At 44.8% G+C, this 24,911-nt stretch overlaps 3 protein-coding genes across 3 annotated transcripts; 2 read left to right on the forward strand and 1 right to left on the reverse strand.

The window, feature by feature from the left end:
* Positions 1-277: 277 nt before the first annotated feature.
* Positions 278-4,253, forward strand: PtA15_7A104 (uncharacterized protein; the record flags this gene model as incomplete). Its single annotated transcript, XM_053170676.1, has 18 exons — positions 278-867; positions 951-1,199; positions 1,275-1,362; positions 1,485-1,532; positions 1,608-1,685; positions 1,796-1,988; positions 2,049-2,305; positions 2,392-2,559; positions 2,637-2,668; positions 2,747-2,865; positions 2,934-2,965; positions 3,053-3,110; positions 3,206-3,354; positions 3,447-3,550; positions 3,648-3,692; positions 3,765-3,843; positions 3,916-3,969; positions 4,047-4,253. 18 exons carry the CDS (start codon positions 278-280, stop codon positions 4,251-4,253), a joined length of 2,550 nt encoding a protein of 849 aa, XP_053021933.1.
* A 12,455-nt stretch (positions 4,254-16,708) lies between these two features.
* Positions 16,709-20,612, forward strand: PtA15_7A105 (uncharacterized protein; the record flags this gene model as incomplete). Its single annotated transcript, XM_053170677.1, has 18 exons — positions 16,709-17,328; positions 17,409-17,657; positions 17,736-17,823; positions 17,920-17,967; positions 18,040-18,117; positions 18,228-18,420; positions 18,483-18,730; positions 18,808-18,975; positions 19,045-19,076; positions 19,147-19,265; positions 19,327-19,358; positions 19,449-19,506; positions 19,584-19,732; positions 19,799-19,902; positions 20,008-20,052; positions 20,121-20,199; positions 20,278-20,331; positions 20,409-20,612. 18 exons carry the CDS (start codon positions 16,709-16,711, stop codon positions 20,610-20,612), a joined length of 2,568 nt encoding a protein of 855 aa, XP_053021934.1.
* Positions 20,613-21,581: 969 nt separating this feature from the next.
* On the reverse strand, positions 21,582-24,570 carry PtA15_7A106 (uncharacterized protein; the record flags this gene model as incomplete). Its single annotated transcript, XM_053170678.1, has 5 exons — positions 21,582-21,619; positions 21,694-23,409; positions 23,487-23,624; positions 23,718-23,879; positions 23,967-24,570. 5 exons carry the CDS (start codon positions 24,568-24,570, stop codon positions 21,582-21,584), a joined length of 2,658 nt encoding a protein of 885 aa, XP_053021935.1.
* Positions 24,571-24,911: the final 341 nt, after the last annotated feature.

Here is a 24,911-nt window from a genome sequence, read left to right on the forward strand (position 1 = left end):
TGAAACAGCTACTGATTTGGAAGAAATTTATGGTTCAACTCCAAGGCTACCATGGGATAGAATCAGCACAACCCCACAACCGGCTACATGATCGCTACCTCTGTTGACGACCCACCAGCGGTACGGTGGACGCGAAATTAACGCCTTCTCTTCCAAGACGGTCCCTGTGAGGGTTTTTTGTAAAGCTTCAGGCCTCCACCTGGTACATACTGCACGTAGGAGGTTTCAGAACAATAAATAATTTCGCCACATCTTTCAGTTTTGATTCTCTTTCGGGATGTTCCGCAAGCTTCGACCCTCATCTGCCTTCGGCCTCAAGCCTAAGAAAAGTATCCACTCACTCAACTCCGTTCAATCGCGAGAATTGGGGAAAGAAGAACATCAACTAATGATTCCTGATGGCACGCATCAAGACCAGCTGTTTAGCCCCAAGCATGTGAATTCCATTCCGCCTAGTCAAGATGAAACAGGAGAACGATTGCAACCAAGCACATCATGTGAACGGAGGAATGAAGCCTCCGCAAATTCTCTGGCATCTCGATATCACTGTGCAATGAAAGAAGATGTTCAGTCAACATTCAATCTCGGCAAAAAGATTGAAGAAGAAACACCCTTGAAAACTACCGAAACAAGCTCCTCAACTTCAAGTAGTGAGTCGGATTTCGATTGGAATGAAACCGATGAATCAGAGCTCGACGAATCGGAAAGGCAGGCGCGAGAACAACGAAAGCTCCGCAAGGCGCAGGAATTTGAGCTAAGCATCCGTCATGCCAAGCGTCTTCGGCGGTTCTATCTCTTTCTCATGAAGTTTTCAACTCCAGTCAGGACCACGATTATAGGTGTTTTGGGAAGCGGTATTGCCATCACGTTGAGTGGGAATTGTCCTACATACAATTCAACTCTCATCTACCAATGATATTGTCTCTTATCATCTCTTTGCATGTTTGCAGGCCAGCGATTCTCGTGTGGTTAAAATTTACCCAATTATCAACTAGAGACCATGTTCTAGCATGGTCTATTTGGCTCAGTACGAGTTTTGCTGCCTCTTGTGCAACTTCCATAATTGTCGATGTCCTGCCCTCGATCGCGATCAAGTTATTCGACCTGCTATATGGTGCGAAACCCGAAAAGTTAAAGACTCAAATAGAGTTGTGGATGAACGTCAGGTATTGGACCAAAGTGGCTCTGGGTTTGACATGGTGTGTCATCTGGTAGTTCTGATCAGTTAATCGATCAGCCGTTATGGATTACTCATATCTTCATGCTCTTAACAGTTATTGGGTGGTTTTATCCATCATGCTCTCCCGTATGTTCGACTTCTACCGAGAACCACATTTGGCGTATTTCGACTGGGTCATGAAGGTTCGCTAGTTTTTCATCTTTTTCAAGGCGGCCTCTGATCGGAATCAGTATCAGCGAAGTCTCGATTATCTCCATCAATCAAATGAAGCAAACTGATTCTAAATATGTACGACACCATAAAGGTTACGGCGGGATTATTCACAGCAGGGGTAGTCTTGCTCGTCGAAAAAGTGAGTCATTTCTTCGAATCAAAAGGTCTAAGCTCTACACAGTCTGACGCTTTGCAATCCGAAAATCAAAAACAGATTCTGCTGCAGATGATTCAATTGAACTTCCATCGTACGAGTCTGAAAGACAGGCTAGAAGAAAACGAACGAGCACTCGTAAGATTCTTCAAGATTTCTAATTTCATAAATGCAAAATAAAGCAGAAGACGTCTCAGAGGGGCTGGGCCGGATCTTGCTAACAATAGACACTATGACCGACGAAACAGTGGGCGCTGGACCGATTGGCTGCTGCCAAAGGGGTTTCACATTCCCCCAAGAAACGAAATTCGAAGTTTCTAAGTAATATAACTCATAATCGTACGAAAAGTGGACGGCGGACGACCCCCGTCAAGGACTCCACCGTAGTCGATGTGCCGTCTGCTCCAAAAACCCCCAACCTAAATTATTCTTCAGAGAAGCGTGAGTATTGCCTGAAATCCTCAAGCTTCAATTTCTCATGCTCCTTCATTTTTTCCTTAGGAACAGCTGAGACCAGCACCTCGGGTGGGATTCCATCCCTCCATTTGACCAAAGAAGTAGAATCAATAGACCAAAAGAAACACACAAGACACAGATCCTCAAATCTTTTGATGGTCACCGACCACTTAACTTCAGCCTTTAATTCAGCTTTGAAACACGGAATCAAGGACGTCAATGGTGGTGTCGTATCATCCACCCACTCTGCCAAAAAACTAGCCAAAAAACTGTTTGAAGGTCTAGACGAAGACAGGGGAGGTGTGAGTTAGGGGAAGTAGCCGAAGAGCAGGTATAAGTGTGAGCTAAAATCCATTGATTTCTTTCTTTTTTTAAAAAATAAAAATAGGTGATCACGCGGAACGAATTCGAGCCATACTTCAAAACCGCCAGTGATGCTGCAATGGCGTTTAAACTGTTTGATAAAGATGGAAATGGTGACATCGATCGCAAGGAAATGCGCAATGCCGTTGTCAGAATCTACAGAGAGAGGATGGCGTTGGCCATTGGCTTGAAGGTATGATGGACACTCAGCTTAATCTGTAACCTTTTTAAGCATTTAAACATTTAGCTGAAAGATTTCCAACTTGATAGGATATGTCTTCGGCAGTTTCCAAATTGGACGCGTCAGTGAACTTCTCTATTCTTCAAAAAATGTGACTCGCCGATTGACGTACTACTTGGATTGGCATTGTTTATTTCAGGGTTTTAATCTCAGTAGCCGTTATGCTCACCGTTTTCATATGGTTCTTTATATTCAATTCCAAAGGGACATCATCTCAGTTGGTACCGATGGCCACAATCATTCTGGGATTCTCCTTCAGTAAGCTGTACTCGTCAAGCAAACTTCCACACAAACCATCAACTAACCAATTTTAAATTTCATCGTAGTTTTTGGGAATGCAGCTAAAAATCTGTTTGAGGTGCATATGATTTCCGCCCTGACTTTCGGACCTGGCGCCTTGCACGAACTGATCAAAGAAAAAAAAACTCCTCAACATTTTCGCCAGAGTATGCTTTTTATCTTCAGCGTGCATCCATATGACGTTGGAGATTTGGTTTCAATAGGTTCGCCGGGCCCGTAGACGGATGTTTAGAGGCATTTTGAACATAAAGGCTGCAGCATACCAACTGAACACCTTTCATATCTTTACCGCACGCAGATGACGTCCATATGTTTGTTACTGAGTTCGGGCTTTTCTCAACAACTTTTCAGCGAGTGGACGGCCAGGTTGTAGTAGCTCCTAATTCGCTTCTGATTAGCAAGAAGCATATCATCAATATTCGTCGAAGTGGCGCGATGTGGGAAACGGTTAGTCATGTTACAATGAAATAATTATTTGATGTCATTTTCTCTAACTGTTCAGTGTTTCTGATTCTCCTCCGCCGCTTCTTTAATTTCAGACCGAAGTCATGGTAGGCTTTGATACCCCCTTAGAGGTGCTGCATGAATTTCGGGCAAGGTTGAGGCAATATGTCATTGATAATCCTCGGGAGTGGAAGGGAGGGTAAGACGTCATCTCCCTACTCGCCAGTCAGCGGGCGCAACCAGATAGTCAAATGAATATTTCTTAATTTGGATTGATTGTCATTTTTCACTAATAGACTGGATGTCAACATCGATTTTATCAACAACCAAAATTTAATCCAGTGAGTGACTTTTCATGCTGTTTAATTCGATAACTAGTCGTAAGGCTAAGATTTTCTTCCTTCCATTTTCAGATTGATCATTGCAATGGAGCATAAATCAAATTGGCAAGATTGGGGCGCTCGATGGGATCGTCGTACATTGCTCATGAAGGTACCTTTGACCAAATTAAATATAATTCAAACTTCTGAAAGGTGCTGAAGGTGTCTTATTTATGTTCCATAGGAAATGAAGCGGATAATGGATAGCTTGAACATAACCTACAAGCTACCGCCACAAGTAAATAAGTTTCTCTGTAACACATTAGCCTGCTCACAGGAAATACAATTGACCCCTTCTCACGATGCCCCCAACAGCCTATATCACTTCTCCCGCAACGGCCTGGGCCTCGCGAACTTTCCTCAAGGCGCGAAGAAAATTCCATTCATTCTCAACACCCCAAAGGTGGAGTTCCCCCACAGCGTTCTTCAACAAATCCAACGGCTACTCGCACAATTAAACCCTCGCGCCCTTCCCAAAATGGGCGTCATTTCACCTCATTCAGATTTCCTTCGACCCTGTAGCTTCTGACCTTGTCAATCGGCCCCGCAATTTCAAACTTCAATATTCCTATATACTACTCTATCTATAATCTCAGGCTTCAATGCTGTGTATTTTATTGTGAAGTCAACCAACTATGTAATAGGGGGGTTCATGTTGGCAAAAATCCACTGCTGATTTTGTCTGCTCATGCAGCTTTCATTAAGGTTTATGCATGGTGATTTGCTTCCAAAGGGGAGCTGCCCACCAAAACCTTGTAGCTTTCTCAGGATAAGTGAAAGCTGCAGGTGATGGTTTTGATGACTGATTTCAAAAGCAGCCTTAAGTGTACCCCCTTAATGGGGGGTTCATGTTGCCCCAAAACTAGAGCCACGGGTACCCAGCTGGAAAGTGCCAGCTTTACCCAAAACAAAAGGATGGTTTGGTTGCTTATGCACACTGTGTGCATAAGCTTATGAGGGGGTCCATGTAAGGCAGATTTCAAAAATTTTCAACAAACCTTGCTAAAAGATCAAGGACTGTGTTAGTTTGTATTTTTTGTGAACCACTCAAAAAATTACCTGATTCTGTTATAAATGTTTCAGGGTCACTAGTAACCGTTAAAACACACAGATTTAAATCATCTTGTCTTTTCCTTGTGAAAGAAGTCCTTGATCAACCCATTTTAGTTTCCCTTGAGAATAAAAGTATTCTACATTTTCAAGCCCGGGCAAGGTTTTTTTTTGCTGGCACTAATTATTGTTTTAATTGCCAATTCCTATTTCAATCTGAACCCACAAACTCCTGCAAGAGCCAAAAAAAGCTCAACCACAAGACCACCGCGTGGGAAGGCTTTGGCCCCCACTGGAACCGCAATGGGGAAACTCTCTGGAGGCTTTGAAAGGCCCTCTATTTATACCCTCCCTTCTCCCTCTTTGTAATGCAACACCTTTGTGTTTGTCCTTTTCTTTGTACAGTGGGTTATCCAAAGTTTTCACCTCCACAATTTTCAATGCAGAAGCTCAGGCCACAGACTTCAAGTCATGAGATTGGCTGCAGGGGTGGAAAAGAAGTTCCCAAGAATGAATGAAAAATATTTAATTTCTTGCAAATTTCTCAGAATGTTCATTACTGCTCAAACCAAGGAGGGAAAATTGGAGAGCAGTATGACATGCAACAGGAATGATAAAAAATGAAAAACTTTGTGATGGCGCCATAGAACCTAGTCTTCTTTGGGAATATGTACTAGCCATTTGTGGGTGCCTACAGTTCAGGATTCTGGCGGAGCTGATGGCGCCATAATAGCTAGGATTGCATCATCCAGGCAGATGAGCTGTTACATGTCTCATATTTATTCAAATGGGCCACAGTGCTTCCCAATTGGTCTGTATTGTGTATGCATTAGGTATTGAATTGTTTTAATGCGTCAGGAATATTCTGTTTACATCCATGTGACATCATTACATATGCACAGCTTATGTAATGTGTGTAGTGTTTCACCTGGAGGGGCAGACTTGATGCCATTACTTCCCTGGTTGGTGTGCTGTAATGTACAGGTAGCCCTTTTGGGGTTTCATTCATGTTTAGAGCTCTGTGCCGTCTTTGGGCATAGTGCACAGCACACGGGTTTAGAGTTAACTCAACCTAAGTTGGGCTCTCTTCTAAACTAAACATAACACTTCAGTTTCATGTTCATTGAAGTGTTATAAACATATTTACATATGTATACAAGCATACAAGTTGCTCAATTTGAGGGTACCTTGTAAATGCTAACTGGGTGATTACACAATGAAGCGGGAAGAATTAAGGGTACATGTAAGTGACGTACCCTATGTTAATTTAGGTGTAGATTAAGAATATAAAATAATAGGGGGTTTTAAAGTAGACCCGCGTGTGCATGCAGGTTGCTTTGCAGAACCCAGTTTTGCGGGGAGACTGCAAGTCAACGTTCAACATTTGAGTTGAACGCCGGCTTGCCTTGCCTTGCAAGCTGCATGTGCGGGTCTACTTTGAAACCCCTTAATATTCAGACTTTTACTTATGTAAGAGACATTAATAGAGTCTCATTCATAGGTAATGATTTTTTATGTTTGCTTTTGATATTATGTCACGGTGGCTCTGACAAAAAGCCACCGTATTGTGGTGGCCAGATGGGTACAGGGCCTCAAGATCATCAAAATCTTCAAGTCAGCTTCAGCCTCAAGATCCCTCAAGATCCCTTCTCATACTTTCTCACTTCCTCAAGATTCTCAATCCCTCCCAGATCCTTTCTTTTCCTTTCTTGGTCCTAACACCTTAGTCATGTGGGTTTGCTGTGTTTCTTTGTTTTATTTTCTTTTTAGAATCTTTATTATTTGATTGTGTGTTTCCTTTCTTCTTTTTCTTATTGGTTTTTCTTTATCTTTGATTGTTGTGGTATTTTCTTCTGTTTCCTCTTTTACTGTTTGATGTTTGTAGTTAGGGATGTGATGACATGTCCTGTGACATGTCACTCCCCAGAGTCCAAGTTTGAGCTTGAACTTGGAGGATGGGATGGCATGGGACTTGCTCTGATCCACAAGAAATTCCATCAAACTTTTCTGATACGCTGGCAGCATCCCCAACATATTCCTGATACCTCATCATCATCTTTCTGATCCTCCTCAAACCAACCACCACGGACGGTATTCCATCCCCGTTGTCTCTCAAAAGTCCCCCCCAACGCTATCACTTTTTTTGATCCTCATCTCATTTCCCGGACCACCCACGAGAGCAGCTCAACAGCACCTATCCCCTCAATGCTCTGCCTACCGCCTGGCACAGTAGAAGTTCCACAGAGTGTCCTGTACTGATACTGTCCTTGGGTTCCATGAGTCTGGAGCCATGTACTCTTGCTCCTTTTTCTTGTTGCCACTTTTCAATTTGTATCTCATCCTCGGCTCCCATGGCCCCTCAACCAACTCAGTCCAACCTCAAAAAGGACAGTGATTCCTATGTGTGCAACATAACTAACCACCAATCACAGACCCAAGACCACTGGTCAAAAAAATCTTCCTCAGTAGTCATTGCACCAGGCATGGTGCCTACGCCAACTGACTCTCATGTATCACTGACCCGGCCAGCTCATTTCAAAATGGTTTTAGACTCTTCACCTTCATCAATTTTGGAGGAATCAACCATCCAAGGAAAGAAGAAGAAAAAATCTAGAAAGAAATGCAAACACAAATCTTCCGCAAAGGAAAATTTGCCAGCTTTGGATCCTGAATCAAGTGCTATCCATTCTGCTAGCTGGGCACCCCTATAATAAGTAGCAGGCGGTTTAGCCATCTGATTTGTCACGGTCCTGAAAGGGACATGAAATGTTTATCTAGCCTTAGGGTTTCCTTGAGTAAACCCAGGAACTATTGCGGTAGTTCCTCAAGTTTACCCGGTATGCGCTAAGGGGAGTTAGCTTATTTTCCCTTTCTGCTCCTCTCCCTGTCCCAAAGACTCTGCAGTTTTTTATTTTCCTTTAAACAGTGAGAGGAGAGTAGGTTAGTTCTGTTTCTCTCTCCTGTAGGCTTAACTCAAAGAGGTTTCTTGTCTTCTGCTTCTGCAGAAAACATCCTCAAGGTTGGAGCACGCCGGGCGGGCGGGACCCACAACTGGGCAGGTAGGTGGGGCAAAAATTTCCAGTTGTCAGGGGCTTTGCGCTGTGAGTTTGTTGGTGTGCCGGGTGGACTTCTGCCGGATGAACTCCGTGGATGTCTAGCTCCCCGGCCGGGACTGAACTCTAGCGCTAGCTGCCCTGTGGGCGAGGGGGCCGTAGCCGCATCACTATACGTGTCCCTTGCTACACCTGCCTCATCTCTCTGCACTCCCGCGCTGTGCTCTGGCTGGGCAGGGTGGAGAGTCGTTTGGCGCGCCCCTCATGGACTCAGCCCCCATCCACTGCGCTCCTGTAAGCACCCAAGACTTCCAAACAAGTGGGAAGATAAAAACTAAGAAAATGGGAAGTACCACCAGAAAGGTTTCAGAATTTTTATCTGCTCACTTTTGCATGTTTAGCCAAGCTCAAGATGCTTGTCAGGCACGGTGATGCCAAGAGTACTTGTACTCCTCAAGCTACACCGGTGACTGTGCACGGTGCGGTGGAGCGCGCAGCAAATACGCGGTAAAAATACGAAATAACTGATAGCAGTTATTTCTAATAAACCCAAAAGGGGGTTTAACGGAGGGGCCAGGAGCGCCTGGGGTGTTTAAGTTCCCTCCAAAGAATCTTACAGGGCCTGCGCACAAGATGCGCAGGGGTGTTTTAAGACCTGTGACGTCTGGGGCCCAGTTAAGGGGGTGGTTCAAATGTACTGAACGTTCCCAGGAGTAGTTTTGGGATAAAGATCCTGGTATGAAAAAGGAATAGCTGACTTACTCGTAAAGAGAGTCCGCGACAAAACAAACAACAAATGACTCAGAGAAACCAAAGTCAAAGAACGGGCAGGCTGGCGGACAGGTCGGGTAGACAAGGGCAAGGCTGACTGTGCTGCAAAGTGGTTGGTATGAATCTGGGGAGGCTTTTACTCGCTCAAAAGCCTCCCTTTATATATTCTTGCCGCGACCGGTAGGGTTGCTTTTTGTTTTGCAAATTCCTCGCGGCTTCTCGGCCGCGGGAAAGACTATTTCTGACAGGAGTGATCAAGAGTTCTGTTACTCGCATCACTCCTGTTTATTTTGTTCAATTACAAGTGGAACTCTTCCTCGGTCCGAGGAAGAGTTCTACTCTTTGTGTCGTTTTTTTTGGTTGTCCATCTTCGGCCGGGGGAGAAGCAGTAGTTTACTTCTTTACTACTCTCCTCCGGCCGTTTCCAATAGAACGTTCTATGGTAGTTTTGTTTAGTTCAAGAATAGCAAACCCGTTCTCTTGGCCTGAGAACGGGTTTTTGAACATAGCTACACGGCGGGGGTACTTCCTGCCCCGCCCGTTTGTGGAACCAACGAGAGGAGGGTAATCCGTGGAACCGACAAGGATTGGCTCGGTAACCCCTTGGTAAGCTTGTCGGTTCCACGAAACAGGTTTTTTCCACGTGGAACCAATGGGCTTCACACTTTTCCCTGTCGGTTCCACGATGTGCCTTCCTGGCACGCGTGGAGACCACGTCAGCTTGTTGCTCACGTTGGTTCAATAATTTGATTCACATGTAACTAGCACGGTATAAGTAGACTATGTACATGTGGTCAATCTGTGGTTTAGAGAAAAATGAGGTTATGAATAAAGAACATCACCATAATGAATAAACATCACACAAGAAGACAGGTTACACTCGGAGAGTTGATAAGCCAATAATGTCAGGGTTCATGACAACAAGACGTCGGTCAGACATACATATCTGAGATGCAAACAGGCTATAATGACAAGTTCAACAAGAGGGAGAAAAGGTAAGGTAAAGAGGGAACTGGGAATTTGGGATGAGTAAGAGATGAAATTTCAACATGCTTGAACTCATCCACAACTGTTCTGAAAATGATTGTGGATTCATCCATAAATCATCAAGAAGTCATGCAGAACTCAATCAGAACACAGTTGAAACAACAGTGGGCCGTTACAGTTAGCCTTAACTGTAAAGTATCATAAAGTATCAAAAAACAAGTTACAATACAGAAAATTAAAATTATTGAGTGTATAAAATCCAAGTTTCTTAAATCCACACAAACGTGGAAACCTAGATCTAAGTTTTGGCGTATTTGTAATTTAAAAAGAACACAACAGAAGAGCACACAATTTGGACAATACACACAGCAGTTGAAAGTATCCCCAAAGACCCAAAGGCCCTATGGATGACCCTCCAGCTGTGCCAGAGCAACAAGCAAAAAAGGGCCGGTTGTGAAAGACTCTGTGAAAGAGCTGTCAAGGAGGGGCCTAATCAAGCAACTAGGGGGCTTCCAGGGAGGGGGCGGACGAAACCGGATCCCCTGGGGGGACATCCACTTTGAAGAAGCCCTCCTTAAGTAACCATCATCCCCCCTCATTCGCCCGCTCACTGCCTCCGCACCACCGCCACGCTCACTCATCCTCAGCCAAGCCACGCGGCGTCAACAACTACCCTTCCAGGCCGCGCTACTGGCTGTCAGGAACTAGCTGTATCACCATATGAACTGCCACCCCATGTACAACAAGGTTTACTGTTTCAATTCAATTCCAAAGCAATTCACTGCCCAAACTGACCTCCGATTGATATTTGTTGATTTGGTTCAATGCTCTCGTCAGTCCTGTTGGTTGGACCAGCTCGAAGTAGCAACCTCTTACATGACCTCAACAGATGCTCCTTGTATCGGATTTGCTCAAGTTTTAGCGAAGGAATTGGATGTAACTCTTAAAACCTGGCTGATGTCGTCAAGGTCAGGAGCTTAGTCTAGCACAGTTTTGTTCCAGTCAGCTAATTTCATGATTGTCCAATCCGTATCCCCGCAAGCCTCGATGACTGCAGTTTTTGACATCAACAGTTTGATTGGCCGTGATGGCACACCTGTGACTGCGATGGAGGCTGCTCTCCTGGTGCAGGACCTCAACTACGTGCAAGTCCGAAACACATCCCATCTGCAGGGCCTCAGCTGCTTTCTTTGACCCCGTCTTTGTAACAAACAATGCAAACTCTCGCACTCTTGCAGACCGGGCTCGGCCAGCTAAGGCAGGAGATATGGTCACTCGTCGGCTCGGACCTCCAACAGCTCAACTCAATCGCGACCGACTTCCTCGCCTCGCTTCAGCAGGGCAAGCATCTCCGGCCCCTCGTCGTCCTCTCCATCGCCCAGGCGTCCGCCCCCTCTGCCAGCCGCTGCCGCCCGTCTCCCGTCGCCGCCAGTCAGCCTTAACAAGCCAATCTCTCCTAGCCACGTCCTCAACAACACCAGACCCACACAGCCACAACCATCATTATCGTCATCGCTTCCCAGAGCTGGCCGATACTACCCACCCAACGCCGGCTCGCCCAGATCGCCGAGCTCATCCCGATCTCCCTGCTCTGGGTCGACGTCATCAACCAGGCCGAGAGCCGCAGGGGAGACCCCCTCCGTCCCGCGCAAGTCGGGCAGCAAGCTCACCGTTCACCAGCAACTTCGTACTCGCAAGAGCCCCGCGCTCCCTCTCGAGATGAACTGGGCCCATAGAAAACCCAATGAGACGACGAATGAGATCTTATGACTTCATCAAAATCCTCCTCAGTCTGCATCTCTTGATCCTCCTCCTTCAAAACCTCAAGTCAATAATCCAGCTAAACGAGCGACAAAAGGAACCAAACAACCACTCCAAATCCAAGGAAATGTTCCAGTGCGCTCAAGATCTCTTGAGGGTTTGCCAAGAGTTGTTCAAGAGTAAATTTGAAGGGTGAGATATCATGTTAAGGCTAATCAGTTCTGCAAGAAGAGAACTCTTGAAGCTGATGCACTAGCGTACATTGCTTCAGGTTGATCACTGGTTCAGAATATGAACCCAACTCAATTATTCCAAACCTGCTGGATAGTTTGCTGGCCTTGTTGACCATTGTAATGTGCATCTGCCACTTAGAGCCCCTATTGGAATTACAAACCTTACTCAAATAATCATCAGTACCCTTGACATCCTCATCCTCATCACTGGTTCAACAAAATGAGCTGACCAGAAAGATCAAGCAGTCCAAGACCAACTTTATCCAAATCACTATCTTTGAGCTGTGGCTAACAGTCTATGAGGTTCTGGTTGCACTCACCCCAAAAGGAATGCTGCCCATCATGGAGGTTTCACATTTGGAGCTACCAATATGATCAGTTCTCTATTGATCTTATCATGACTCACTCTTTTTTTCATATCCACATATCTTCCATCTTTTCTTAATCTGCAATTTCATCTGGGACTTTTATTGAGGTTGGTGTTCACTGTTGCTTGTGATCTGGTGCTGTCATTCATCAATCTGCAGTCATCTAAGGACTGTACCACCCTGTCAAGTAAGTTTTTTTTTTTTTTTGGGGGGGGGGGGGGGGTTTAGGTAGGCTGCACACACTGCATGCAAAAAGAATTCATGTATGTAGGACAGGTTACACCTGCCTGTAATAACATAGAGGACCTTTAATTTCACAGGTCTCCTTGTCATGCAGACAACATGTAAGCACAATGGGGTATATGTCACTTATGCAGTGACTGTGCAGAGGGGTTCACAGAGCTTTAACTCTCATGATAGCTATGCAAAAACCTGTCATGCAATCCTGACAGTTCATGACATGCCCATATCTGACATGATTTGCAACATGACCACACAACCTGTTGCAAATGAACTGTTTTTGGACACAGTGACATGGGACAAGTATAATAATTTAATCAGGAAGACACTGACACACAACAAACCAAGTAGTTATTGATTGTTTTTTTCTTTTTTTTTCTTTGGGGGGGGGTTTAACACGATTAACAGTTGAAATGTGCTATGCGCATGACATGCATTTACATGAGATTATGCAATATTGTACTTATGCAATATGCAGCTTTGGGGTATAACCCTACTTTGGAATATTCAAAATCCACTTCTGCCATATGCAGCTTTGGGGTATAACCCTACTTTGGAATATGCAAAATCCACTTATGCAATATGCATTCTCACTGTATAGACTAGCTCAGGAATGATTGAATTCAGGGTCTCCTATTCTCCCACTGTGGATTAAGGAGGTGTGTTGAGGGGGCTTTCTGGGAGGTTGTACATGGGACATGTAAATAATTTATCCAGGAATACACTGGTACATAATTGCTTAACAAAACAAGTAGCTCTCAACAATCACTGTAGCCATATTTCATAGAGTGCACAAAATCAAAACCTAATTAGCAATAAAAAAACACTTTGGCTATTTCATTTTCTGGTTGCAACTGAACCTCACCCCAACTGCAACACCCACTCTCCTTGCCTTGCTGGGGTCAAACCTCATCCCTTGCAACTGGGTCCATTGGGGGGGAGGGGGAGGGGGGGGGGGGGGTGGGGGGGCGGAGGAGGTGGCACTTTGGGAGTAACCACAGATAACCCTGAAGTTGGGAGCACCAGGTATTGAGGATGAGGGGGGTAGGCTTGGCCATAGTTTTATGATTTTGCAGTGCGGTAGATCATAATGGAGGCCTTACAATCACTGGATGGCAAGCATGGTTCAACAGGGTGCAGGCGGGGCCATTCTGCAGAAAAAGGGGGATAGGGGGGTGGGGATCTTAGATCCTGCAGCGGCGTAGCCGCTTTGGCCTCTAGTAAGTTAACTATAACACCCACGGGTGCAAAAATACGCAAAAATACCCCACATAACAGCAAATATTGGCCATTTTTCACAGATACAGCCAAAAATGTATCATAATTTATTGTAAAGTTTTGAAAATTCAACATTTTGTTGATAAAATTAACACCTTTTTCTTAAAAATAACAGTCAATGTGTTACACGTTTAGGCCTAAATATTGTAACGTAACGCATTGGCCCACCGTTAGTTGAAACCACTAAGACACAATGGCTACAATTGCATCATAACTCAATTTGACCTGTTTGTTGATTGGGATGATTTTTTGGGGTTCAATTCATATTATTCACATGCTTGTGAATGTGTTCATTGTTTTCACTTTGCTAATTTTTCCCTCATATGCGTGCATAAAAGGTTCTTACAAATTGCAGGCTGGGCCTCTTTCAGATCAACAACCCGTACACACTGTTAAGAATGATGTGAAAGGCCCGCCTGAATTGTCATATTCAAAAAAGGTTGAAAATAGGGTGAAAGTACGTTTCAAGTCAAGCTTGGAGGTTTTTGGTACCAGATTTCAGCTAAACAACTTGGCTTCTTGACACATATGCTTGTGAGTTGTTTTTATGGTTTTTTGTTTTCCAATGTCTCCATGCACATGCATGTGAGCTGTTTCCATTTTGACAATGTCACCTTTGTTTACGCGCGTACATTGGGGTGACAGATCACCAGAGTGGACTTTCACAGCTCCATGACAAGTAAAAACTGGTCAGAAAGCCATTAAAGCCCCAGCTAGTCACTGTTGTGTGAAACCCCTTGCACATAGAGAAATCAATCAACATGAATTCACCAGCAATGATTGATAATTAGGAATTGAGTAAATATCATTTCATTCATGGTGTTCAAAGTTGGTTTGCATAAATCACAAAATCATGAAATCTTTTTTGCAGGGGATATGACTGTCTGATCAGAGGTGGGCCAGCTATGCTAACATTAGCGCTAGCGTAGCGTAGTGTTAGCTTTTTTAAGCTATGCTACGGTGGTGCTAGTGTTAGTGGCCGGATTTTCCCGCTAACACTACAGCAAAACTGGCCTCCTGTTAGCGCCGCTACACTAACGCTAAGTGGCCCTGTAGCGTAGTGTAGCGTAGCGGCCCAGCGTTGGGCTGATTATGTAATAAAAAATTTCCTCACCAAAATCTTTTTATGATTTTATGATTTATGCATGCATAAAGTTATGCAAACCAACTTTGAACACCATAATTATAGGTTGTAATTGAGTTATCCTTAAAAAATGATACAGTTCTATAAAACATTGCATGAGGTCCTGTGATACTTCCTCATAAATTATGACAGACTTCCAATTGACTTCTGAATAATTTATCAATCATTTCCTAATACACATCTGACTGAAATCTAAGGTGTTCAAAGTTGAAATCATGAAGTTTTCAATACATAAAATCATAAAATCATAAAACTTTCAAGTGATGATTTCATATGTATCATTCTAGAAATGCTGCTCTAATTTGAGTGCTTGGGTGCAACATATTTTTTTCAGCTTAAATTTTATGATTTAATGGTGTTATGATTTTATGCAAGTCAACTTTGAACACCCTAATCAGACCCAGAACAACATAAAATTACAGTCAGGCACTCTCTGGAGAGTGCGTCAAATTCTCCCCTGGTGATAGCTCATGTGAATAAGGTGGCAGAATATGGTCCATGAGGAAGCCAAAACAACATCTTCACAAATCACACAAAAGGCCTGTAATGAGGACAGCATCAGACAAGTTTGGGTATGTATCTGACAGTCACTTATCTTCAAATACAGATGCCTGAAGGATAATATAAAATTCAAAATGATACTATCAGGAGTTACAGATGAGTTGCACTGAACTCATCATACTCTTATACAATAGTTGCTAATAATTTTGCCAACAAAGTTGAACACAAGTTACCCACCCACATTGAACTGAATTCTGACCAAGTCAAAGATAAAGTTACGGTCTGGCACTCTCTAGAGAGTGCCACACTTTCTCCCCTGGTGACACAATTGTAGCGGGCATCAACTCTCCCCCAGAGAGGTATAAAACCAGGCCATAACAGTACATATAAAACAATAGCTAGACAGATATAGCGGAATGTGAAATCAATAGCACTTTAAAAAAATAGCCTCATAGGCTGAGAGAGACCAGAAGGCAGCACAGACCAAAAGTACCAGGGCACCTCCAGTGCCCTTGCCTCACGTAAGTCAGAGTGGGTGTGCCACCCCTCAGACGTCTGAGGCACAGCTGTGGAGCACGCATGCCGCAATCCTCCCTTGCTAACTTAACACAAGACCCCCACTTTGGAGGGCCCTGGTACAGCCTGGGCTGGCGCAAAGCACAACCTCCAAAGGAGGGACTTGGGACTAATGTCCACATTTTGGCATGAGAGATTCCAATCTTCCAAATGTTTTTGCAGGCAATTTTGTGAGGACAGGGACATGAAGCCAAGATGTTCAGCTGTCTTGACCCTTCAGGGCTCCAGCAGAGGCTGCCTAATTTTCTCTGTGTGAAGGGAGAAAGGAAAAAATGGCATAAAAAGCCACAAAAGCCCCAATCTCTCAGGCAAGAAGTGTGACATAAGTCATAACACTGCCAACATAATTGGCTAGGTTGAGGTTATCCCAGTTAAACTGGGATGACCTCAACCAATTTAAACTTGGTTGATCTCAACTGATGAAATATAAATCCAAGGTACCCCCCTGGGTTTCATATTTCATTGGATGAGATCAACCCATTTTAAATTGGTTGAGTGCATCCCAGTTAAACTGGGATGTCTTCATCCCAGTCAAATATGCTGGCAGTGTATAAATCCCTCCGTCGGAGGTCGCTTCGCTCCCCCGAGGAGGGACTTAGTTAAGTTGGACTCCCTTGCGGCGTCTAGGTCTGAATGGATTTAAAAGATCGAGCGTCCTCATAGTGTAGTGTAACTTGAGGAAAATTGGATGTATGCGCATTTCTCCTGTGCACCGAGAGCTCCTATGAGCCAACGTGGGATCTGGGATTCCACCACGCCTCATCCGGAGTTCCCTCAAGGCTCATCCGTATCCTCGCGATACATTCTTTTTGGTCTGATCCCCGCAACGTAACAGCATTAGAGAAGTTTTATTAATCGATGCCTCTTTCCAAAGCATCACACCGGAATATACCACGTCCGCCCTACCATATACCCCGTCCGCCCTACCATTTACCATTTCGCCCAGCCAAGCTTTTGAGGAATAAGAACACTGTGTCGTTAGCCCTACATCTCCCGGTTCCAATCCTGGTGCAAGATGCTTCGCAAACTCCGACCCCTAGAGAAGAAGCTTTCAACTGCCTTCAGCCTCAAGTCTAAGAAAAGTCAGCATTCCATCACATCTGCTAAATCTGGCCACTCGCGTCAAGGGGATAATCAACAGCCGGGAGCAGTGATACCCGATGGCGCGTCGACTCGAGAGCCCCCGCTTGGCACCCGGGATGATTCTTCTTACCACGGCCATGAGTCTGGAAAAAGATTTCAGCAAAATGCACCATGTGAGCATCCGAATGAAGTTTCCAAAGACTCCCTGGCTTCTCGATACCGCCGTGCGGTAAATGACAGTGTTCCGGAAACATTGAATGTTACGGGGGCCGCCGAAGAACAAGAACCCTTGAACGCCGTGGATACGGGATCCTCATCCTCAGGCGATGAGTCGCATTTCGACTGGAATCAAACCGACGAATCAGAACTTGACGAATCCGAACGGCAGGAGCGAGACGAGCGAAAGCGGCGCGAGGTACAAGGGCAAGAAGAGCATGAACATACCATCCGTCATGCCAAGCGCCTTAGGAGATTTTATCTCTTCTTGATGAAACTTTCAGCGCCAGTCAGGACTACGATTATAGGTTTCTTGGGGGCTAGCACTGCCATGACGTTGAGTAAAAAGCTCTATTAAATATCTACCTGATCCCCACAAAATTTTGTCTCTCATCGAGCATTTCGGGTATTTACAGGCCAGCGATCCTTGTGTGGTTAAGGTTTACTGATCTATCTGCTAGAAACCATGTTCTAGCATGGTCCATATGGCTTAGTATTAGCTTTGCTGCCTCATGTGCAACATCGATAATTGTCGATGTCCTGCCTTCGATTGCGATGAAACTTTTTGACCTGCTTTATGGCTCAAAGCCCGAATCGTTAAAGACTCAAGCTGAATTGTGGATCAATGTCAGGTTTTATACCAAGTTGGCTTTGGGCCTGGCGTCGTAAGTCATCCAACTCTTCTCATCACTCTATCAATCAACCTCCGTGGAAGCTCTAAGTCTCCGCGCACTTTCGTATAGGTATTGGGTGACTTTGTCCGTAATGTTTTCTCACGTCTTCCACCTTCGTGAAGACTCGCATTTACATTATTTCGGTTGGGTGAAGAAGGTTCGCTGGATTTCTTACTTTTCTAAAAACTACGCTCTATTACTATCCCGAGAGTCCAAGCTAAGTATGTAAGTTCCGACCATTGAATACAACTAGGCTACCGCGGGGTTGTTTACAGCAGGAGTAGTGTTGCTCTGTGAAAAAGTAAGCCATTCATCACGATTGCAGTCCGAACATAAGTTAAGTTGACCCTTGTCTTTGAAATTCTCGAAAAAGGTTTTACTACAAGTGATCCAATTGAATTTTCATCGAACTAGCTTGAAAGCTAGGCTCGAGGAAAATGAACAAGCCCTTGTAAGTATCCTTAAAATTTCTTATATGCAACATCCATTCATGAACGAGGGAGACAAGAAAAAAGAACTGACCCTGTTCTGGCAAACGTTCTGCCCCGACCGTCGAGCCAGTGGGCTTTGGACCAATTGGCGGCTGCAAAAGGGATCTCACATTCTCCCAAGAAGCGAAACTCGAAGTTTCTAAGTAATTGGTCTTATGATCGCATGAAGAGTGGAAGGTGGTCTTCTCCGACCAAAGGTTCCACAATAGTTGATGTTCCGAGTACGCCGATAGGATCTAGAACGGTTTTTTCGGGAGAAAAGCGTAAGTATTTGCTTGCATTTTTAACTAGTTGGCACATTCTTATTCTCTATAAATGTGCCTAGGGACTCCTGAGAAGAGAAACCCAGGTGGTATGACATGCCTCGAACCGGGCAATGAACTTGGATTGATAAGACCGCAACAGAAGAGACGCAGATCTTCCAATCTTCTGATGTTCGCCGACCACGTTACCACAGCGCTCAATTCAGCTCTCAAAAATGGAAACGGACCCACAGGTGGCACGGTGTCAACCCACTCCGCCAAAAAGCTAGCCAAAAAACTGTTTGAAGGTCTAGACGAGGACAGGGGAGGTGTGAGTAAGAAGTACAAGACAAACCGGTAGTGATTTGGATTGAGATTTATTGTGTTTTTTTTTTTTGCTAAAATTAGGTGATCACGCGGAACGAATTCGAGCCATTCTTCAAAACCGCCAGTGATGCTACAAGGGCATTCAAACTATTTGATAAAGATGGCAATGGTGACATCGATCGCAAGGAGATGCGCAACGCCGTTGTCAGAATCTACAAGGAGAGAAGGGCTTTGGCGATTGGATTGAAGGTATGTAGACAGACAATCGGAACGTCAAATCTGTTTGGAAATTTAATCAAAAATATTGCAACACGACAGGATATGTCTTCCGCAGTTTCTAAATTGGATGTGTGAGTGAATTTCTCTTGTGCTTCTGCGACTGTGTACTGACATAAAATTTGGATTTATGTTTTTCATAAGGGTTTTGATTTCATTGGCCTGTCTTCTCACGATTTTCATATGGTTCTTCATCTTCAACCCCCAAGGAACATCTGCTCAGTTGGTACCGATGGCCACAATTATTCTAGGATTCTCCTTCAGTAAGCTATGCTCCAAAAGCAAACGTTTAGATCGTTAACTGATCTCAACTCTGCGACACAGTATTTGGTAACGCGGCAAAGAATCTTTTCGAGGTAATCACGATTTCAGCTTCAAACATAAAAATACGCACACCGTTAACAAACTGATGCCAAAAAACAAAAAACTCACAAATTCTTGGACAGAGTATGCTTTTTATTTTCAGCATACATCCATATGACGTTGGGGACCTTGTTTTCATAGGTTTGTGATGGAATTGAGCTGAAAAAAGTGAATCACGTCGCCAACACTTCCAACTGAGCGCATTTTACTTTCCGTAGATAATACTCATATGTATGTGATGGAGTTCGGGCTTTTTTCAACAACTTTTCAGAGAGTGGACGGACAGGTCGTTGTGGCTCCTAACTCGCTTCTCATTGGAAAAAAGCACATCATCAATATTCGTCGAAGTGGCCCGATGTGGGAAACGGTCAGGCAGTCGAAAATAAAATAAATCATGCAAATCAAAATAGTTGACAATTTGAATTCATTACAGACCGAAGTCATGGTCGGCTTTGACACTCCTTTAGAGGTGCTGCACGAATTTCGGGCAAAGTTGAGGCAATATGTAATCGATAACCCTCGAGAGTGGAAGGGAGGGTAAGCATTGTCTTACCTTTGCACCAGTCAACGGGTGCAACCCAGAAATCAAAAACAAAATACCCATTAAATGTAACAAACCTCCTCCTCATCTTCACCAAATAGGCTGGATGTCAACATTGATTTTATCAATAATCAAAATCTGATTCAGTAAGTCACTTGGGTCATTTTTTTACCGAAAGCTGGTGATGTTGAAATTTCCGGCCCAAAATTTCCAGACTCATTGTTGCGATGGAGCATAAAACGAATTGGCAGGATTGGGGTGCTCGATGGAATCGTCGTACCTTTATCATGAAGGTAAACCTCATTGTAATCACTATTCCATCGCCGAATGAATGGGAGGAAGTTGACAGTTTCTTGATTCATCTTACACAGGAAATGAAGCGGATCATGAATAGCTTGAACATATCCTATAAGCTACCACCACAAGTAAATAGATTCCTCTGCGTACTATAAGTTAAATTGTAGGAATCCTAACAACACCCTTTTTATAATGTCCCAAACAGCCTATATCATTACTCCCGCAACGACCTGGGCTTCGCCAGGTTTCGTCGAAGCTTGAAAACAGTTCGATTCAATCTCACTACCCGAGAGCTGGAGCTCGCTCACTTTCCTCCAGCCTCGCAACCACCAATCGCTCAGGAAACCCCTCGCGCCCCATGCAAAGCGATCATTCTTTACCTTCATTGCAACTTCCAAGGGCACTGTAGATTTCCAATTCCTGCATCAGTTCCTCAGCAGCGTTCTAGGTTCCCGACTTTTTTCAGTGTCAATGATAGCTTTGAGCTACTGCGTGAAATACTGTTGTCGTTTTCGGTGAAGATGGAATTGTCGATTTTCAATTCCATCCTGGTAGAAGTCTATGCTCGTCGCACTTGCTGCAATCATTTCTGATTTATCGCGTATCAAATGAAAATCTTAGCCGTTCTTTCTCTGTAATACTTGGTAGAATTCAGTGCAGTGCGCCTTGCTTAAATATTTCTTTTACAATTTTTGTGGTACTGATCATACGTGGAAGTAGACCTTTTTTTGTATTTCTTGTTGTTGTCTCTTGTAACCAATTCCATTTAGTTTCTTATGTGTAATCAGTTCAATGAATGATTTGGCTTCATTTAAGACCGCATACCAAATTTGGATGGATGAATGTGCAAGTCTTTTACTGCCACCATCTTACCAAATCAACCTCTTACGAAGCCTGACAGATCAGAAGCCTCAGGTTTGTTTCACAGCCTTGTCTTGTCATGATTAAGGCCCCGTTTGGAGCCGATATAATCCAGGCGATATATGATTTTTTTTGCACGACATCCTATGTGACATCTGATCAGGTGCGCCAAAACTTGATCAGATGTCACAAGTTTCCAGATTATATCGCGCAATTATATCGGCTCCAAACGGGGCCTAAATATTAAATACATGATCCCAACAATTGGGCATTGATCTTGGCATCCACTAGGTATTGTTCAAGTCATAGATATTGTCTGTTTTAAGGGATTCTACGCGTGTGAAGGGATAAATATGTACAGGTGAAGAAAAGACAGAGCTGCTTATAGAATCGAGTTTTATTTTGGAACTAATGATCGTTGGTTTGATGAAGTCTGGCATCTGCTGATATATATTGATTTAGCATTTATATAATTGGCTTTATGTATGAAGGGGGGTTCATGGACGAATCATCCGCACTATTCTATGACCGAGAAGTACATGATTTCTTTGATAACTGAGGAATGATAAAATTCAAGACAAGAGGAATAGAAAACCCTGCATTGCTGATATTGTTTTATTTTGGCTGACTAGAGAGTAGCTTAGTTGATTTGAAAGAACCTATCGATGGATGGGAACCAAGCTGTGGGCGGAAGGGATGGTTTGGTTGCCTTCCCATTCCGCCTTCGAACCAAACACTTCCCTGGACAGTTCTGCATTGTTCCCTGAAACTATTTGTACTCTCGGAATCATTTGCTACTTGACTACCAAGAGGGAGATCAATGATGCTAGCAGGCTGGTTGGTGCGAGTCTGATGTTCACTGTGGCTGTATATCGACATACTTTCGCGTTCCCAATCTTCCACTCGAGCGTCTGTGGGAACGACCTTTCGCTTAATCTTGAATTCGCTTGGAGTTGGTGTCTGTGGCGAAAGCCTCGAGGTGAGTGGCGCAGACATCGTTTCGTCGCTCCAATCTGGTCGATAGCTTTCTTGCATCACCGCTCCATCCAGCTGATGCAGCTTGATGTCGGATGTCGCCAGCTCATCTCCAAATTGTTTTGTCTTTTGCTTCCGCTTGTTCCGTTGCCAAAGTCTCCAGCTCAGAAGGAAGAAGGCACCGAGCGTAACCGATAGCAATATAGTAACTAGTATGATTAACCAAGCAGGAATGCCCTTAGGTGCAGATCCATTTTCTGAGCTGGCGGCAAGCAGATCTTGCAAACAGACTCCCCAATCGGTAACAATTTGTGTCCTGTTGCCCGCACACGAGCTAGCACGACACCTGCCCTCCTGGAGTATGTCTCCCGCTTTGCAGCTCAGGCAATCACCAGGTCCGAGTCCGCTGCACGTCTCACAAGAAGCTTCACAAGGGGAGCAGCGACCTCCCGCATTGAGATCGGCGAATTTTCCTTTCGGGCAGGCCATGGCGCATGTTTGAGTCCCGGGATCGAATGCTGGTCTAGTTTTCGGGCAGCTTTGGCAAGCTGTTGGGGACTGAGTGCAATTTCCGCAGGATGTCGAGCAAGGTAAGCAGACGTTGATTCCTTTAGGTGCCAGTGGCGTATCGTTGGTCGTCATACTGGCGAAGGTGCCGGCCGGGCATGCATCCGTACACGTTCCGGAGACGAGCAATATATTAGGATATGCGCACGTGATACATTGGGGATGGGTCCCGTCTTGTGATATACTACAAGATGAACACCCGTTGGGGCAGGGAGAGCAGTGGCCATGGAGATCATCGTAAGTACCGTTCGGACAAATGCCAACACATTGACCCACCGATCCCCCAGGCCGATCTGGTAGAAGTAGAGCACCTTCGACGCATGCCGAGCAGACTGCACCGTTACTGCTAGTCGATGCGGGATGGAGTAAAGAGAATCCAGGAATGGCAGCGGCCGCGCAAAGACGTGGAGCAGGATCGCAGATTCCTTTGCTTTGATTGAAGAGGAATAGACTACCGGATGGGGAGGAACAGACACCCGTATTAGAATCGACATCAACGCAAGAGGCTCCTAAGGTGTTATTTTCGATTTGACCGATGGAAAGAAGTGCCTTGGGTGAAGGGCATTGAGTGCATGAATTTGCTGAAGCTCCAAAACAGTTTTTGCAGCTAGAATCACAGTGGGCACATGTGGAATTCTGAGAGTTGAAGAAACCATCGCTGCAAGAAGTAGGCGCAGCGCCATTCAAGTTAAGCGTTGAAGGAACGCAAGTTTTCGAATCGTTCTTCGAGAGCTGGAAGCCCTGAATGCAGGACTGGCAGACGGCAGAAGGACCTTCGCAAGATGCGCAAGCAGGACCACACGCTGTCAAGAGCGGAAAGTTAGCATTTAGACATACCCCAAGCCAAAGAGAATCGACCAGAAAGATCCCAGGAACTCACCGACGCATTCCCCACGAGAGTCAAGAAAAAAACCAGACTGGCAGCTGGCACACAGTGTTCCGTTTGATGATGTAGTCCATCCAGCAGAGCAAAGACAGCTTGTGTCACCCGCACAAACACCGTTCACGCAGTTGCATCCTGTGAGTAGAGCGGAAATGTATGGGAGATATCAAACTCCATCAGCAAAGAGCTCAAGTAATTTTCGAATAAATCCATAGGACATTGACGCACTGCTTTGGGAAATAGACAATGGATTCTGTGTCCTGTTCAGAAAATTGAGCGAGATGCAGCGGCCGGTACCAGTTACCCCATCATCACAGGTACTGGTTGATAAAGTATCACAGTTAGGACATCGTTGACAGTCGGGGCCGAAGTATCCATTCGCACACGAATCTGAAATACTCAGAAGTGAAGCCAACAAGAAAAGCACGTAAATATTCAAGTGAAATGGAGATCAGAAGGTCACCACGGAGTTCTCACCGCAGCGTGGGCCTTTATACCCCGTGTTGCACTCGCATGAAGATGTCGGCCGACGGCATTTTCCGCCGGAACCACAACCGCCAGGGCAATTGTTGGACTCGATTGACATCAACTCAAGACCCTTAAGGCTCCACTGCTTTACGTTAGGGCAGCTATCGTGCACGACAATCCGAACATCTCCATTGATCCCGAAAGCAGCATGATAACCCTTTGCTAGTAAAAAGGAAGTCAGAGGCGCGTTGGAGTTGCCTACTTCTTCTCCGATAAGCTGTGGCTGGTCCTGATAAAGAGGAAGAGGGTAAGCAATCATAGGCGATAGTTGAGTAACGACTAGGGCGGCTTGTTGATCGATTGTAAAGCCCGGATTGGCGCGGACGCGAGCGGCATCGCGAAAACGTGAATAACTTCCGGGTGTGAGTAGCGTGCCAGTGAGAGGCTCTTCCCAGACCGCACCAGTGGATAGCTGGCTCACGGAACCATTGAGGCAAGCCTCCGGTGTGCAGAGCGAAGTAATGGCGGAACTAAGCACTCCTGAAGTGATCAGGACCTGTCCCAGAAACGCGAAGACAAGTAGTATCTTTTTTCCATCGACCTCCGGTATCATCTTGCAGCTCCGATATATGTTTAGTGCCCGTCAAGTTGGAAGGGACTTGACGAGTGAGTTGTGTGTCCGGCAAGGGAGCTTGAATTGTTTACCAAGTGGTCAATAAAACAGAATACGCTGTGCAGGCGGGATTATTGGGTGGGGTGGATATCGAGAAAGCCAATGTTTTTTTAAATGTTTAGCAGCTAGTTTCTAGATCAGGTGAGAGGATGAAGCTTTGGAGATGCAGGAGTAAGCAGAAAAGTGCGTGATAGGCTGTCGATGTTTGTCAGGGTGTTAAATCGAGAAACTGGAATTTGCGCTCAATCCCAAGTCCAGAAAACCTGGGACGTTGAGTGCTC

Source organism: Puccinia triticina, chromosome 7A (assembly GCF_026914185.1).
Source record: "Puccinia triticina chromosome 7A, complete sequence".
Lineage (NCBI taxonomy): Eukaryota > Fungi > Basidiomycota > Pucciniomycetes > Pucciniales > Pucciniaceae > Puccinia > Puccinia triticina.